General features: G+C 35.7%; 1 protein-coding gene across 2 annotated transcripts in view; it reads right to left on the bottom strand.

Moving 5' to 3' along the window:
- Positions 1-16,748, bottom strand: part of IQCM (IQ motif containing M) — a 454,074-nt gene that overhangs the window by 157,440 nt on the left and 279,886 nt on the right. For both annotated transcript variants that reach the window (XM_019441304.2, XM_019441303.2), the window contains exon 12: positions 11,819-11,953. In XM_019441304.2, the coding sequence (XP_019296849.2) occupies positions 11,819-11,953 (135 nt within the window). The remainder of the gene's footprint in view (positions 1-11,818; positions 11,954-16,748) is intronic.

Genomic DNA, 16,748 nt, shown 5'->3' with positions numbered 1-16,748 from the left:
ATAAAAGGCTTTTGGGCCTCACATTACAGCTCTTATTTTCAGGTTAATAGTATGTGTGGGGTACCATGGAATAAATCCAAGCTAAGTAGTGGGGAAGGTGAAAGACCCCAAGGGTTATGAATATTATAAATATAGTAAAGTTAATGGATTCAATGTTCCATGTGCTGCAGATTTATTGAAGGGAAAGAAGAGCCATAAAGATGTGAGAGGTGGTCAGGGAGAAGGAAGCTTGAAAAACAGATATTGGAGGCTTGCAGTTGCTGGGAATGACAAAATCCTGTTAGAACCAAGGAAGTAAGTTGCTATAGGAATATGACCATTAGAAATGAAAATTAAAGAAAATGAGAGCCTAGGTTATGCTCAAAACTGCTAATTGCAAGCACCTCCAGAAAACTGAAGGAGCTGTAAGTAAACAGAACAAAAGTCCTCAAGTTACTATAAATGCCTCAGTCCTGCAAATGTTATATTTAGGAAGCTAGTTATTATCTGCAGAATAACAAGTTTGGAATATGGTAGTTGGTGATGGGCTTCTTTGTCTTTCACTTCAACCAAAAACATCATGAAGACCATAGTATTAGAAGCATTTCTAGCAATGATTGGTTCTAGGTAGGTACAGAAAACAAAAGTATGGCACAAGCTAGAAATTTACAGTACTTACATGAGCAGTCATCTCATTGCTGAAAAGCAGTACTGCTCTTAACTCCACAATAATCAGAATTTTTTCCAAGGGCAGAGTAAGCAGAGTAAGACTGACCTACTGGAAATTAGCCAGCTGATATGGGCTATTAACACACGGCAAGTGTTCTTACTCTATTTCTGGCTACACCTGCCCAGGGTGAGGTTCACCTGCATGACACATGCACAAGGGCTGAATTTGGGTGCAATTCCCAACACACCAGTCTTAACTCCATCCTTTCTCTCTCAACAAAAAGTCTTTAGAATTCCAGTAAGTTAGAGTGATGCTACAGGGATTATTTCTAATCCATTTAAATTTCTTTCTTACTTTAAAAATTTGGGTACAATAACTTTCTTAGAATCAAATTATTTGGAAATAAGTTTTTAACTTATTTAAATGCATGAGAATAAGACCTTGGTTAAGAGACATAAGTTTAATAGGTTGTTTAATGTTACATGAAAATCGCTATACTAGAAAATATACACAATAAATTGTAGGTATAGAGTCAATTTTGCCTTTTCTGATTAGTACTATGAATTAAACTCCACAAAGAATAAAGAGAAAAAGAAGGTTCTGATATCTGCCTTTTTTGAGCAATTATTAGTGTTGATGGGAGTTACTAACTATAATACATATGCTATGCAAATGTGCTTACATTTGTGTACTTGTTTTTACCTTAAAAGACGACAACTGCATACAAGGATGCATATGAAAATTAAGTCCTCTATATATAAACCACTAAGGAGCATCAGATGAAAAGATGTTTGGTTACTCATCATGCCAAAAATATATATATAAGCATTAGTAGATAAGGTATCATTGGAAAGAATACTTTGAAAGACTATAAATCCAACAACTTTCTGGTAGAAATATGAGGTATTTATGTTAAAATGCCTGAAAAACCATTCCCTGAAAGAATCTTACTCTATAAACATCTCCTTGCATAACAGACCAACGTGACTCATAAGAAAATGCAGCTACAAAACAATATTACCATGTGGATTTCAACATGGAAACAGTCACAGATTTTAAATTTTGGAAATTGAAATACCAAATGAAACTCATGAGCTTATCACAGCTTTAAAGGCAAACTTTAAGTTAACAAGACTTTAGCATTAACAACTGGCTTCTATGATGCCAAATTGGCAGTTCTCACAAGTGTGGTTCTATAGATCTGAATCATAAGCTTGCATTTCAGTACCATTTATAATATACAGAGCATGACAGACTTCACAACCTGGGAACATCATGGTGCCTTACTGAGCAGAGCATAATTTTTTTTTTTAGTTTTTATTTAAATTACACTTACTTAACATACAGTGTAATATTAGTTTCAGGTGTACAATATAGTGAGTCAACACTGATTTTTTTTTAATCTTGATTCAAAACTGTTAGAAAATGTGCATTCCTAAAGGTGACTTAAAAAGTGAACTGGGTGAGGTACCTGGGTGGCTCAGATGGTTGAGCATCCAGCTCTTTATTTTGGCTCAAGTCATGATCTCACATTTTGTGGGTTCTAGCCCCATGTTGGGCTCAGTGCTGACAGTGTGCAGCCTGCTTGGGATTCTCTCACTCCTTCTCTCTCTGCCCCTCCCCTGCTCACACTCTCTCTCAAAATAAATAAACTTAAAAAAAAAAGTGGACTAGGTGAGGGGCACTTGGGTGCCTCATTTGGTTGACCGACTGTTGATTTCAGCTCATGATCCCAGGTCATGATCCCAGGGTCATGAGATTGAACCCCCATGTCATACTCCACACAGGGTGTGGAGCCTGGTTAAGATTATCTCTCTTTCTCCTTCTGCTCCACTCCCCTGTTCCCCCACCCCTGCTCTCTAAAATAAAATTAAAATTAAATTTAAATGTAAAAAGTGGACTGGGTGAGATTGGCAAAACTCACTTGACTGTCAAGGGCTGAAAATTACTCTAATTCCTTTGACAGTTTTCACTTCGCTGGGGGAATTAATGGGACTCTGGATCAAATGGAATGCCAGAAACACACACACACACACACACACACACACACACACACACACACACACAGCTCTTTAATGCTTTTTGATGTTGGAATACTTATACTATATCATAAAATGTTGCATTTCATAAGACTTTCTGATGAAATATTTTATATTAATGTTTTATTAATCAGCAACTTGCTAGCAAAGTTGTTTTCAATATTTCATACCCCTGATACTATGGTAATTTAATCATATAAAACAAAGACTTGCTAGTGGATTTTTGCATGTTAAGAGTATTGGGTGTGTAATCTTAATAAACAGTGATCTAACAAAAGGAGCCTAAAGCCTTGCCCTCTAATAGACTTATGAAAGTAATTATACCTTTATTGAAGTTACACTCCTCTCAAACCCCTGCTGTTCCTGCTGTTTCTTGAAGATGGTTATTCTCTACTTAACGAAAACAGACAGGCCTTAAAAGAATAGCTAGTGTTAAGTCATATTACACAATTTAATCAGATGCTCTATGTAGCTTATAACAATGGTCCAAATATTTCAACCCAAACAATAAAAGACTCAAAGGCTTAAAAAAAAAAAAAAATCCCAGAATGGCTAATTAGACTACCTTACTAATTGGAGTAACAACTCACATGACTGCAGGAAGACAGGAAAGAGGGGAAAGGGGAAAGTCTTTCACTGGCCCAGATCATTCCCAGGGCATATCATTAGCATAGGCTTTAACAGGCTTTGCACAGCCATAGCTAGGGTGAAAGAAGGCATTAACAGAATGAAATAATGAAATATGAGACAAAATATCAAGAACCATCTTTAAAAAGTGTTAGGGGAGAAAGCAGGCAAAACTGTGGGAGCAGCTGCTTGGATTACATAGCTGAAGCATGGTGGTGAGAGACAGATCCTACAGGGTTGCTCTTTGCCCCTAGGGTCTGGTCCCTCTAGTTTATGCAGGGGTGTTCAAGTTCTAGAGAAACATGTTTAAATAGCTCCTAACTGACACAAAACTGATGTATGTATCCAAAATCTAATATGAATTGTGTATTTGAAAATATCCATTTCCAATAGATGACAGGTGAATACATAGGATTCAAAACAAGAAGAACAGTATAAGAAGAAACCACTGTCAACTAGATCTCAGTGAATGATCTGACATCTTTTAGTCAGCAGTTTTAGTAAACCACGCTCTCTCCAGTTACCCACAGATTTCTCCTCCTCACCGTTACCAGCTGACCTAAAAATTCTAATTTGCCTTGCACAAATCTCTCTTTTATGTGTGAAACCTCTTTCTCTTATGATCTAGTTAACTCATGCAACAATGATTGACATTATCTTCAACATTCTCTATAACCTTCTCTGACTTCCAAACTTAAGACATGACATTTGTATTAGTGCTCGATACTATTGTGAATATATAAACATTTACAACCTTGTATTTATCTAGTTATATATGTCCATTTCCCTCCTGTTATTAAGTGGATTTTTGAGACCTTTGAACCACAATATATTTCACAGCACATATAAAGTGCTCAAAATGTATTTGTTGAAATTGTTGTTGAAATTTGTTGTTACAATTTTTTCAAAAAAGATTCTGGATTGCCACAACCACAGAAGGCATCCATGTAGTATGCTCTAATTCATTTCTTTTCACTTCATAACTTATTCCTGAAATCATCAGTCAGAGAAGAGAATGTGTTTTTACCTTTCACGTGGCTGAAAGCATCAGAAAATATCTACTAAAACACCAGAAAAAAAAAGCTGCAACCTGCTATACAAAGGCTATAGACACCACTGACAAAATCTTTACTTTTTTGTAATGCATGGAAAGAGTATCAGTTCATGGGAGTTTTGCAGTACACCCATCAGAGTAAGTACTTGATATTACTTTTTTTTTTAAGTTTATTTATTTTGAGAGAGAGAGAGAGAGAGAGAGAGCAAGCATGAGCAGGGGAGGGGTAGAGAGAGAGGGAGAGATTAAATCCCAAGTAGTCTCCACAGGGTCAGCCAAAGCCAGACACAGAGCTCAATTCCATGAACCATGAAATCATGACCTGAGCCGAGATCCAGAATTCGATGCTTAATTGACTGAGCCACCCAGGTGCCCCAACACCAAATACTTCTAAAGGGATCCAGTGTTCTATAACACAAGTACATGAAATTCTGCTAAAGAACTTCATGATAAATCGGTTCAGGATTCTTCTAGAATTCTTCTAGATTCTTCTAGGAAGTGGAGGTGATAGTAAAAGGAGTATTATCATTATATAGTCATTAGAATAGGTGCCAAACTTTCCTAACACTGACCATATGCTCCAAGTCATCTTTATTAAGTCATTTCAGATAATTTTGTCCTAAGAATTCTACTCATTTACTTGCCTCCATATTTTTTGAGCATTCTGTCTTTCTCTAGTGAACAAATTTAGATCATTAGGTCATAGGTTTTACTGAACTGGGTCATGACAATAGTATGAAGAACCAGTATCAGTATGTCTAACATGAGGATTATTCCTCCTACCCCCCCAGCCAGACACCAATCAACCAGGAAGCTAAATTGATTTTAAGAAGTAGGAAAAACTCCACATCTATTGACATTGAATAGCATATATAACACAATTGATAAGAAATAAATGGAGAGACACTGCAGCTGTGCTAGCCTGAATTCAGTCTGAGTTGGGGCAGGCACTGGCAAGCCGGAAATTTCAGAGGCATATTTCGAAATGAGAAAGCCACAGAATGGCTTGACAACTATTACACACATCCCAAGCTAACTGGAAAACAATGGGAATGAACAGGAAAGACCCAAGAGTACCAGTGGAAGGTAGAATATGAGGCAGATGTAAAATATGAGCACATTCGAGCACTGAATGTACTCCCAACCCACACACACAGATCAGGCAGAGGCTGGAAACCTTAATGGCTCAAGGTGTTTGAGTAAACACTCTATCTAATCATAGGCTGACAGCTAGGTTATACAGAATCAGAGATAGCTTTTTCAAAAGCCACTCTAAAAAAATTAAAACAATGACTGAGCAGAGAAATGAATAGCCAAACACCTGGGGGAGACAGATCAGATTCCAGATATTAAGTCCAGAGAAGTTACTAAATAAATAAATAAACCCTTGGAAAGGGGACGCCAGAATCCATAGTTGCAACAACATATTACCTAAAATGTCCAGTATTCAACAAAAATAACAATAGAAACATTCAAATAAATAGGAAAGTGTGACCAATACTCAGGGAAAAAACAGCAGTCAACAAAAATTAAGTCTGAATGGACTTATATATCAGATTTAGCAGACGAAGACATCAAAGATGCTACTATAAATGTGCTCAAATAATTGAAATAAATTATATTTAAAGAATTAATGGGAAATATGACAATAACTCAAAAATGGGCATTATCACGATAAACAGAATCTGTAAAAAAATAAATGGATTCTAGCATTGAAAAATGTAATAACTGTGGGGAATAAGCTTAGGAGTTCCCTGAGCCTGCACTGATGGGTTAACAAGGCATAAAGAATTAGAAAGCCATAGGATGTACACACCCAAGTTTGGGTAAACAAGATTAGGTAAATAAGATTAGGGAAACAGGGCAAAGTCCCCCTGTGTAGGAGAAGCAGGGCAAAGGCCTCCAGTATAGGACAAAAGTATAGGAACAGAGAATCTCAGGATGAAAACATCCAAGATGAGGTAAACAAGATTAGGTATTCAGGGTGGAAACGCCCCCCAACTTAGTACAATAGCAGAAAGCTGCTTTCACAGGAAGGACCAAATTAGGTAAAGAGGTAAATAGAGTTATAGATTGCAGTGGGGCAAAGTTGCCCAGAGGGGAGCTAATTAGCAAAAGAAAGGTGCCTTGTTGACCTTGAAGTAGCATGCTCAGTCTTTCTGGTCTCCTAGACCAGTTTAGGTAAACAGAGGTGAGGACTCAGTCTGCTGTGAACAACCTTCTGTCTGGTGCCAGGATTTTGTTTTGTATTGACCCAAACCCCTAACACCGCATATCTTCAAAACCCCCCTTCCCTACACACCCATGACTTAATGTTCATGATTTCATTGTCTCTTTGTGCACATCCATCACCACATTTGTAAGCCTTCTGATACTAATAAAAATGGAGCAAGGACCCTTATTTGGGGCTCTTGTTTCCTCCTGGACATTAGCCTCTCTCTCATTTTTAATCCTGTGTCCCATTTTCTTGCTGGACAAGAGAGAACTCCAGACACAGAGTCTATGACAAATAAAAAATGAAAAATTTACAAAACAGGCTCAGCAACAGATTTGAGAAGACAGAAGGCAGAAAGTAAACTTGAAGATAGATCAATAAATATTATCCACTTTTAAGAACAGAACAAGGGGCTCCTGGGTGGCTCTTCAGTTGAGTGTCCAACTTTGGCTCAGGTCATGATCTTACAGTCTGTGATTTCAAGCCCCGTATTGGGCTCTGTGCTGACAGCTCAGAGCCTGGAGCCTGCTTTGGATTCTGTGTCTCCCTCTCTCTGTGCCCCTCTCCCTGCTCATACTCGCTCTCTTTCTCTCTCTCTCTCTGTCTTTTAAAAATAAAGAACAAAAATTGAAAAAAAGGTAAACACAGCCTCTGAGACCTCTGGGACACATTAAGTGTACTCATATAAATGTAATAAGAGTCTAAGAAGGAAAGGAGAGAGGGGAAAATGTACGAAAAAAATGGCTGAAAAATTGACAAATTTGATGAAAACATTAATCTACAGATCCAAGAAGTTCAATGAACCCCAAGTATGATAAACATGGGTGATCCATGATCCATACCCATGTCTGTGGTATTTTGTTACGACAGACCTAGCAAATGAATACACCAAGCAATGCCTATGTCAAAGATGACGCTGCAGATCAGGTAGACACTCCACATGCTATGTCAGTATGTAAATGCCCTCTATCCCTTTAGCCACAATCTCAGAAAAAAGGGAATGAAAAGCCAGACTGACTGAAATTCAATTTTGATGGATAGAAGCTAGAAATAAAAATTAACTTGTTGTAGAAAAACAGTGAGGGGGTGCCTGCGTGGCTCAGTTGGTTGACTGTTTGACTCTTAATTCAGCTTGTCTGGCTCTGAGCTCAGTGTGGAAACTGCTTAAGATTCTCTCTCTCTCTCTCTCTCTCTCTCTCTCTCTCTCTCCCCCTCCCTCTCCTTCTGCCCCTCTCCTCTGCTCATTCTCTCTCTCTCTTTCTTTCTCAAATAAAAAGAAAAAAATAAAAACAGTGAGTTTATGAGCTGAGATTTGTACCAACAACATAAATATATAGTGTGATCAAATTTTTATTATATAAAAAAAGAAGATTGTCAGATAGTCTCTACAAATGTTAATAGTAGCACTAGGAAATCCATATAAGACCTGACTACCTATTCTATTTGACCCCTAGTCAGTAGCTGGAACACAAAATAACCAGTAATTTTCATTTCATCTTTTGTTTTTAGGGTGTGTCTTCAGCATTTTATAATAAATATGTGCTAAATGTTTTTAGAAGTTATTTAAAATAAGGCTCCAATACTTCTGTATTTTTTTACTGCCAGAATTTGCCCATGTCTCACATTTCCTATACCCTAGAATCTCTTACTATCTTTTTAAATCCTCTTTAACCACTTTCCTGCATAATTAAAATTTTATCATTAGAGTGTCTGTTCATACGAAAAAAATTTAAGGAAAAATAATTATACGTTTCTAATTTAATAACATAAAACCTTTTCTCTAAAAAACAGCAAAAAATTCAGTGTTGTCCATTTATGGTGGACAAAGCTGTGCCCTGAGGAGCAGGAGGCCCAGGATTTAGTTATAGTTTGCTACTAACTAGTCAGGGAACTTGAAATAATTTACATTCCATTTTAGGCCACAGTTTCTTCAGATGCATAGAATATGTTAGGTTAAATAACATACAGGTAATTTCTGTGTTTCTGATTTTAAGGTTTTTGTCTAGAGCTCCATAGTGAAAATGGACTTGTCTTCATTATTACTGTGTGTTCATTTTAACTGCAGAAAATAAACTAAACGTTCTATTTGCATGCTGGAAAAATACTGGAAAACACTCAAAGTTCAAATTTCTAAAAATTTAGGCAGATGATAAGAGAACAGATGATATAGAACCACAGTGTATTATTTTCCTTACTTTCAGATATGCCTTTCTGTAGTTTTTAGTTTCATTTGTTGAGATTTAAATGAATATCAAATAATATCATGTTTGCATACTCTTCAGCTTTTAAGATCAACACATGCATGTAGGCTAAGATCAATGCATACATGTAGCCTGAAGTTGCTTCATTTTCCCAAGGGAAGATTTTCAGACAAAAACCGTGTCCTCAGTCACAAATTTTTTTGTTACCATAGTGATGAGAATAAAGAATGGGGGTGGGGGAGCTAAAAATACCTGAATACATACAGACAGTTTTAGGAATGTGACCTACTTGGTGTCATACACCAAAGAAGTTAATCAATTGAATTAAGTACATATGCGTTAGGTAAAATATGCTACTGGATGAAAAAATGCGTAGGTTTCACATCTGGCGCTATTATCCCAATCAAAGAAGTCAGTATGAATGAAGATGACTGACAATCTAAAACACATAAAATCAGATTATTTTAAAAATGGAATATATACCAGAAGCAAGTAGAAAACCATTAATTTAGCTTCATTTCTCATAATTTTTTTTCCATTAGTTAGTATATTTCCATTTCAAATGAAAGCTTCTTATGCACCAAAAGAATTTTTTCAAGTGGATGGAGCAACATAATTGGACATATATTTTAAATTATGTTAGAGTGGCTCCTTTCTGTTAAAAAAAAAAAAAAAAAAAAAAAAAAAAAAAAAAAAAACACTTCCCAATTTCAGGCAGTATAATAAAAACAATATGGTTTAAAACTAAGTTTTCTTTTGAAAATTCTAGTTTTAATAAGAAATTTCATAAACTCAATCATTTGCAGAAAACCTACTATATTGCAAGGCATTAGGCTAGTCTGTGAAAGATCAACAAAAGGCAGTACTTGCTGTCAAGAATGTTTTCATCATCTAATTATGCTTTCATAACATCAACTTTTAAAGTATCTTCACATAGTAAAATGGAAGCAACACTGAACCTAACTTAAAGAGACCAGGAGTCAAGTTCCAACTCTACTAGTGAGCTTAGAAAAGTCTCTTCTTAAGTCTCAGCCCTCTCATCTGTAAAATGAGCATAAATGAACACACAGGTCATTGTGATATAAGAGAGTGTGGAAACCAACAAAAAACATTCAGTAAACAAGCTCTATAGAATGAATCAGTATACAAAGAGATTCAACAGTTAAACGTTATCAACATAAAAAATTATCAAAATGATTAAGTATACTTACAAATTTTTTAAGAATAATGAAAGCGAACATTACTGAGCACTTGTATTGGGACACATATTTTACATAAATTATTTCATTTAAACTTCACAACAGTCCAATTGACTTAGATGGTATTATCTTTGTTTATGGTTGAGAAAAATAAGGCATAGCAGAGATAAATAAATTGTCCAAAGATACAACCAGTAAGTGGTGAAGCCAGGAATTAAACCCAGGAGAGCTAATGCCAGAGCCATACTCTAAATCTAAGCTTATATGATATATTCCAAAATAATCAGTAGAGGGAAATATTTCTATGAAACTGTTAATTTGAAAACAAAATTATATTTTAGATTACTAACACTGATCAGTATAAGTTTTAAAATGTCTAATTCATGCTATTTTGCTGCATTTAATTTTTTCATTATTATTTATTATAAAGAAAAATGAAAACAATTTAAACATGCAATGATAAATAGCTTATAGAACCTCCATATGACAGATTATCACCCAGTCATTAATAATGCTGTGAAAGGTATGGCTTGGAAACTTGTAAGTATTGGTAAGCAAAAAAAGCAGATTTTTAAACATGTAGAAAATAATCTCACTTTTCATAAAAATAATGTCATATACATAGAAAAAAATAGGAAAGATAGACATCAAATGCTTACAATTATTATTTCTTGGCAGTTTTGTATATTTATACATTCCTAAATTTTCTATAATAAACATTCTAGGTTTCTGTCATTAGAAAAAAAATTAAACAATCTAGTCATGACTACTAAAGCACAAAATGATTTAGATGCTTCTGCCAATCTGTGAGCAAATAGTTATTGAGAGTCGAGAAAACTGTTCTAGGTACTAGGGATACAGCAGTGGCAAAGCAAAGTCATAGGTAATAAATTAGGTAAACTAAAAATTAAGAAAGAGAACTTCAAACCTATAATGAATCTCCAACTTTGTCACTCTGACCTTAATCAAATCTTCCTACAGGTATATGAGTCCTTTTCCTGTATTTAAAGTTTATTTATTTATTTTGAGGGGCAGGGGAAGGGGCAGAAAAAAATGGGAGAAAGAATCCCAAGCAGTTTCCTCAGTGTCAGTAGAGAGCCCACACAGGGCTCATTTTCACCATTTTTCTCAATTAAATTGTGAACACACCATCCATCATCTCTAAACATAACAGCAAGCTATAGCACTATTATGCTCATAGAAACATTGAGAAGAACCTTAAGGAATTAAGGAAAACTTGTTGATATTCCCCACATCTTCGTGACAATTTTCACGGGATGTTCTTCCATTTAAATTATTAAGTATTCTCATACAATACTATCCTTTCACCTATTTACTGTTCAGAAAATAAATGAGTTTCTAACTGTAAAATTCTATTGAAATAGTTTACAATGTTTAAATATTTAAACTTGGCTATGTTCTTCAGTACCAAATCTAGCTATCCGGTAGAAAGATTTTTAGCATCAGTAGTTAAAATATAGTGGCTTAAAATACACTATGTTAGACATAATTTATATTGTATCAAAAATATATTAAAATCTTAAAAACTTAAAATAACCTCCTCCGCCCCTTTAAAAAACGTGTATTACATTAACTTCTTTGAATCATCCTTAAATTTCTTCTTTTATATATATTAAAATCAGATTTTTAAAACTTTAGGAAAAGGATTTTATAAGACAAATTTAATGGAAAAGAAACATGGGAACAATTTAAATTTAAATTATATTTAAATTAAATAAGAGAAGGAAGGAAGGAAAGAACAAGGGAGGAAGAAAAGGGGGAGAGGGAAAGACAAAGTAAGAGAAAAGAAGACAAGAAATGGGAAACCACTCACCTTTATGGACCAGGTCCCAAACTTCATCAATTTGCTGCTGGATTGGGAAATGACCACACTCATTGAAGAATTTAAGGAGCTCGCTTCTTTCCAATCCTTGCCAATCTTCTCTCTTAGCAAACATTGTTTCATAGACTAAAAGAAAGACATAAAATATTTTCTTTTTTTTTTTTAATGATGGAAATTTGGGAGAATGAGAAAGTTGATTTCATAACTAATTTACTTAAGAGGGCAGTTCTTTTTTTTTAATGTTTATTTATTTTTGAAGGAGAGAGAGAGAGAGCGTAAGTGGGGGAGAGGCAGAGAGAGAGGAAGACACAGAATCTAAAACAGGCTCCAGGCTCTGAGCTGCCAGGGCTAGCACAGAGCCTGAAGCGGGAATGGAACTCACAAACCACAAAATCGTGACCTGAGCCGGTTGGATGCTTAACCGACAGAGCCACCCAGGCGCACCAAAATATTTTCATTATAAATACTCTGTCAAGTACAAACTACCAGAAAGCTTCATCTAACTTCAAAGGAACTTTACCTCCAGTTTTATTTTTATGTCTTGATTAGAGTGGCATTATGGCGACCTCCTGGGGAAGGCTAGAAGGAAATGGGGCATGCTTCTCCTTCCTACATCCCACAGTAGTCAGATTTGGACCTGTTTCTGCAAGAGAACACTGGCATCCTCTGGCCTGGTTTACATGACAATTGCCCATGGATCATGCATACATCAGTGCTCAAATCACATTGTAAGACATAACTTTGATGTCAGGATTCATTTTTCATTAGTTCCCCTAATTTTTTCTTCTCTTTCAGGCTTCTATCTACATTCTAACCACTCGTATAATTGATTCTCCTCTGGACTATTTATTCTGCTTCTGATTTTGCCCCTAAATGGAATGATGTCTATTTTTTGTTCACTGACTTCATGTATTCTTCCTTCCTAGGTAAGGTCACTTGCTTCAAGTGACCACAGAAAGTGACCTTGCCACTCTTCACTCAAGGTTTCCACAGAAAACCACTCAGTTGGGTCATCCTTCACCTATCTCCTATACTTGGCATTAATGGGAGTTAGACAATAACCAAGAAAACTGATGCATACATTTTACAAGTGTAGTTCCCCATAAAGAGTTTATTTTTTCTTTTCAAAAATGGGATACTAAACCTGTACTCTGAAGTATGATTGATTCGCCCCATGATGAGGATTGTCAATCAGAGTGAACAGAATGACAGGGTCTGCCTCAGTACAGGTTTAGTTCTGAAATACGGGTTCCAAATGACAAAGAGCACTAGAAAGTTTTCTAACAGAACTTAAGGTACAATCCTGGCACTCAACCACATGGACTTCAACTTTCCATTTATTTACTTATTTGTTCGGTTGAGGTGGACAGTCATGCAATATCAACAAATTCAAGAAATATTTAGTGATTGCCTAAATATAAGCCACTATTCCAGAACCTAAAACACAGCAGTAAAATACATTCATATGTAGAGTATCTATGGCTTTTTCTCTCTTTTCAAGGAAGCAAACTAGGGTCACCTGGGTGTCTCAGTAGTCTAAGCATTGGACTTTGGCTCAGGTCATGGTATCATAGTTTGTGAGTTCAAGCCCCGCACTGGGCTCTGTGCTGACAGCTCAGAGCCTGGAACCTGGTTTGGATTCTGTCTCCCTCTCTCTCTCTGCCCCTCCCCCACTCGTGTTCTGTCTCTCTCCTGAATTCAAAAATAAATAAACCTTTTATTTACTTTTTTAGTTTTTATTTAAAAAAACTTTTATTTATTTAGTTGGCTTTTTTCTTAAAAAAAAAAAAAAAGGGAAATTGCTCAAATAAGCAAACTAGAGCAGTTGCTGTTGGTGCCCCATCCATATGGCCTTATCCCTGGCATTTCTGTGAATGCTGACCTGACTTTCAATTGCCAGCATCTCATTTCACTGCCTCAGGGCTCCCTCTGGCTGCAGGACTCCACTCTGCCCACCTATGCAGCAAGTCAGAAGTGCCAGGGAATTAAGGCCCACAGTGCAGTGGCCCTCAACCACTGGCCATCCCTCAACTGAGAGTTGATGTATAAAGACCCAGCACTTAAGGAAAGTTGTCTACACTGTTCCCTAGAGGGATCGAGCTCTAGTTGATGGTAATCTGCTGGATAATGCATCCTTTTTTGACTTCCATCCCTTCCCTATCTTACCTCATTCCACTAACAGTATTTGCTGGGATCAACTTTCAAATAAGTTAGTTGTACTTGAATTCTTGTCTCAGGGTCTGATTCTGGAAAAATCCAAACTAGTGCAAAAAGAATGCCACTTTTTACTTTTCTGTTTAAGTAAATATACTTCTCCTTGAAAAAGTATATATATCTTCATCAGTTTTTCATTTAATCAGTTTCAGATGCTTCTCAGTAGATCAAACTGATGTACATATTAACATTATGGTCATGTAACTATATTAATAGATAATAATGTCCTTAACCTGTATATTATGCTGAAAAGCAAATGTTCAACAACACACTAGCAGAATTAATATTCTAGGCAGGTTTAATTAGGGTCATTACAAAACTTAAATCATGAAAATTAATGACATTTTCTGGTCATTAAAAGATTCTTGAAAATGTGTATAGATACCTGCAAAATATCACCCAATTAGCAATACACATATGGAAGGGATGGAGAATTTTCTAAGGAACATAAGGGCAAATAAGAACTTGCAAATTCTGTGGACTCTAGAGTTACTTTAATCCTTAATGCAAAGGGGCGCCTTAGTCGGTAATTCTTTAAATCATTCATTTAGCTAATTCTCTCCCACTGTTTAGATGCTACACTGGACAGAGCACCATCAGTCCTAACTGGACTGGACTCCTTTATGTACTTACCTCATGTCAGCCTATTCTCCACAAAACAGCCAAAGGGATGTGTTCAATCATAAGTCATATCATAGCCCTTGGATAACAGTCCTCCATGGGCTTCCCAACCTTTTCAAGGTAAAATCCAGTGGTCTATAAAACCTGACACAGCCTATGCTCCTGCTCCCTGCTACCTCTCCCATCTCATTCTGCTCTGTCCTTGCTCCATTCCAACGGCAGTAATAGTTTCCTCCAATACTAACAGCCTCCAACTTTGTGCCTTTGTGCTTGGGGCTCCCTCTGCCTAGAACATTCTTCCTCCATGTATCCACTTGGCTCCCTTCTGGCTTTTTTTTAAGACTTTAAGTAATTTTCAGCTCAAAACCACCAGAGTCCAGGCAAGAAAAATGAACCACATTAGCTCTTTTTCAAAATGAGAGATTAAGATGCAATAAGGGTGAAATCTGCAGCTAAAATCAAAGAGGAGAAACGGTGGGAAGAAAGTAAAACAGAAAAATAAGCAAGATTCTATAAGGTTAAAAAATGAATTTAGTGACAGACTTGGGGATGAAGACAAGACTAACTGTGTGAAATAGTGGGAGTATTTTGGAAAGTATATGTGATTTGGTAGTCAGTAGCTTAAAATATAAAATGAGTGGAAAAGAAAAGGTGTTCAGTGTAATAACTGTAAGAAATGTAAGGTCCTAGTAATTATTTTGATAAAATGATAATATTTGTACAGTAATCTCAATTAGAGAATATAAAATTACTGTCCATTAAAGAGTATTGAGAATACCTCTTATTAACTATAATTAATAACACTGTATTACATATTTAAAAGTTGCCTAGGCAGTAAATGTTAAAAGTTCTCATCAAAAGAAAAAGAAAAAAAAAAAAACTTGCAACTATGTATGGTGACCAATGCTAACTAGACTTATTGTGGTGATCATTTTGCAATATACATGAATATTGAATCATGTTGTACACCTGAAACTAATAGAATGTTATATATCAATTACACTTCAATTTTTTAAAGTTCGTTTGTTTGTTTATTTATTTATTTATTTGTTTGTTTGTTTATTTAGAGAGAGGGAGGGAGAGAGAGGGAGAGAGGGACAGAGGCAGAGAGAGAGAGAGAGAGAGAGAGAGGGAGATGGAGAGAATGAATCCCAAGCAGGCTCCACAGTGTCAGTGCAGAGCCCAACTCGGGGTATGAACTCATGAACCACGAGATCATGACCTGAGCCGAAATTGAAAGTCAGATACTTAACCGACTAAGCAACCCAGGCATCCAACACCTCAATTTAAAAAAAAGAAAAAAAAAACTGTAAAAAAAATTATAATAAAACAAAATTATTATAAAACAAAAAAAATTATCTTTTTGAATTTTGTATATAGTGGTTGTAGAGTTTATGTATAAAAGTTGTAAAATCTGAGTGCATGTCAGTATAATCTCCCTCTCTCTCTCTCTCTTACTCACTTTTTTTTTAAAGGATTTTTAAGACAAAGGAATTCCAGCAGCTTCCTAATGAGAGAAATATTTTCCCTTTCTTGCCTCTCTCACTTGCTTTCTCTTTCTCCCTTCTTCCCATCTTTTCATCTCCAACACATTAGTCTCTTCTGCTTTTTTCTCTGGACACCAAGATTTTGGACTGCATTACGTGATCTAACTTAATTCTGTGACTTGTATAAATCTGTCTCTGACTTCTTCATTCCTTAACTTCTAGCTACAGAAAAGGAGTCATTCTAACTCAAAGAATTCTGGTTATTTGTAAATATCTTTCAGCAATTTTAGCCTAAGTAATAAACTTGATAAAAACTATCAACAAATATTTCTGAATCCTTTTGATAAAACAGGCATTTCCTAATAGTGTCTATTTATTAATTAATCAAACAGATACAGTCCTTGTCTTCATGGAAGTTATAGTCCACTGTGAAATCCACATTTCATGATTGAACTATATAAAAAAATGTAGCACTATAATAAAGCAGTAAGATGCTCATTTCAGTTAAATATATCTGCATCATTTTGTTGTTTTTGTTTTGTTTTTTTAAAGACAATTTTTTAAAGGGCAGTGTTAAGTTGACAACAAAATGAAGAAGG

The sequence above is a fragment of the Panthera pardus genome, unplaced genomic scaffold (genome assembly GCF_024362965.1).
Source record: "Panthera pardus isolate Hobbes unplaced genomic scaffold, ASM2436296v1 HiC_scaffold_13, whole genome shotgun sequence".
NCBI lineage: Eukaryota > Metazoa > Chordata > Mammalia > Carnivora > Felidae > Panthera > Panthera pardus.
Note: the sequence above shows the minus strand (reverse complement) of the source record. Positions and strands in the feature narration are given on the sequence as shown.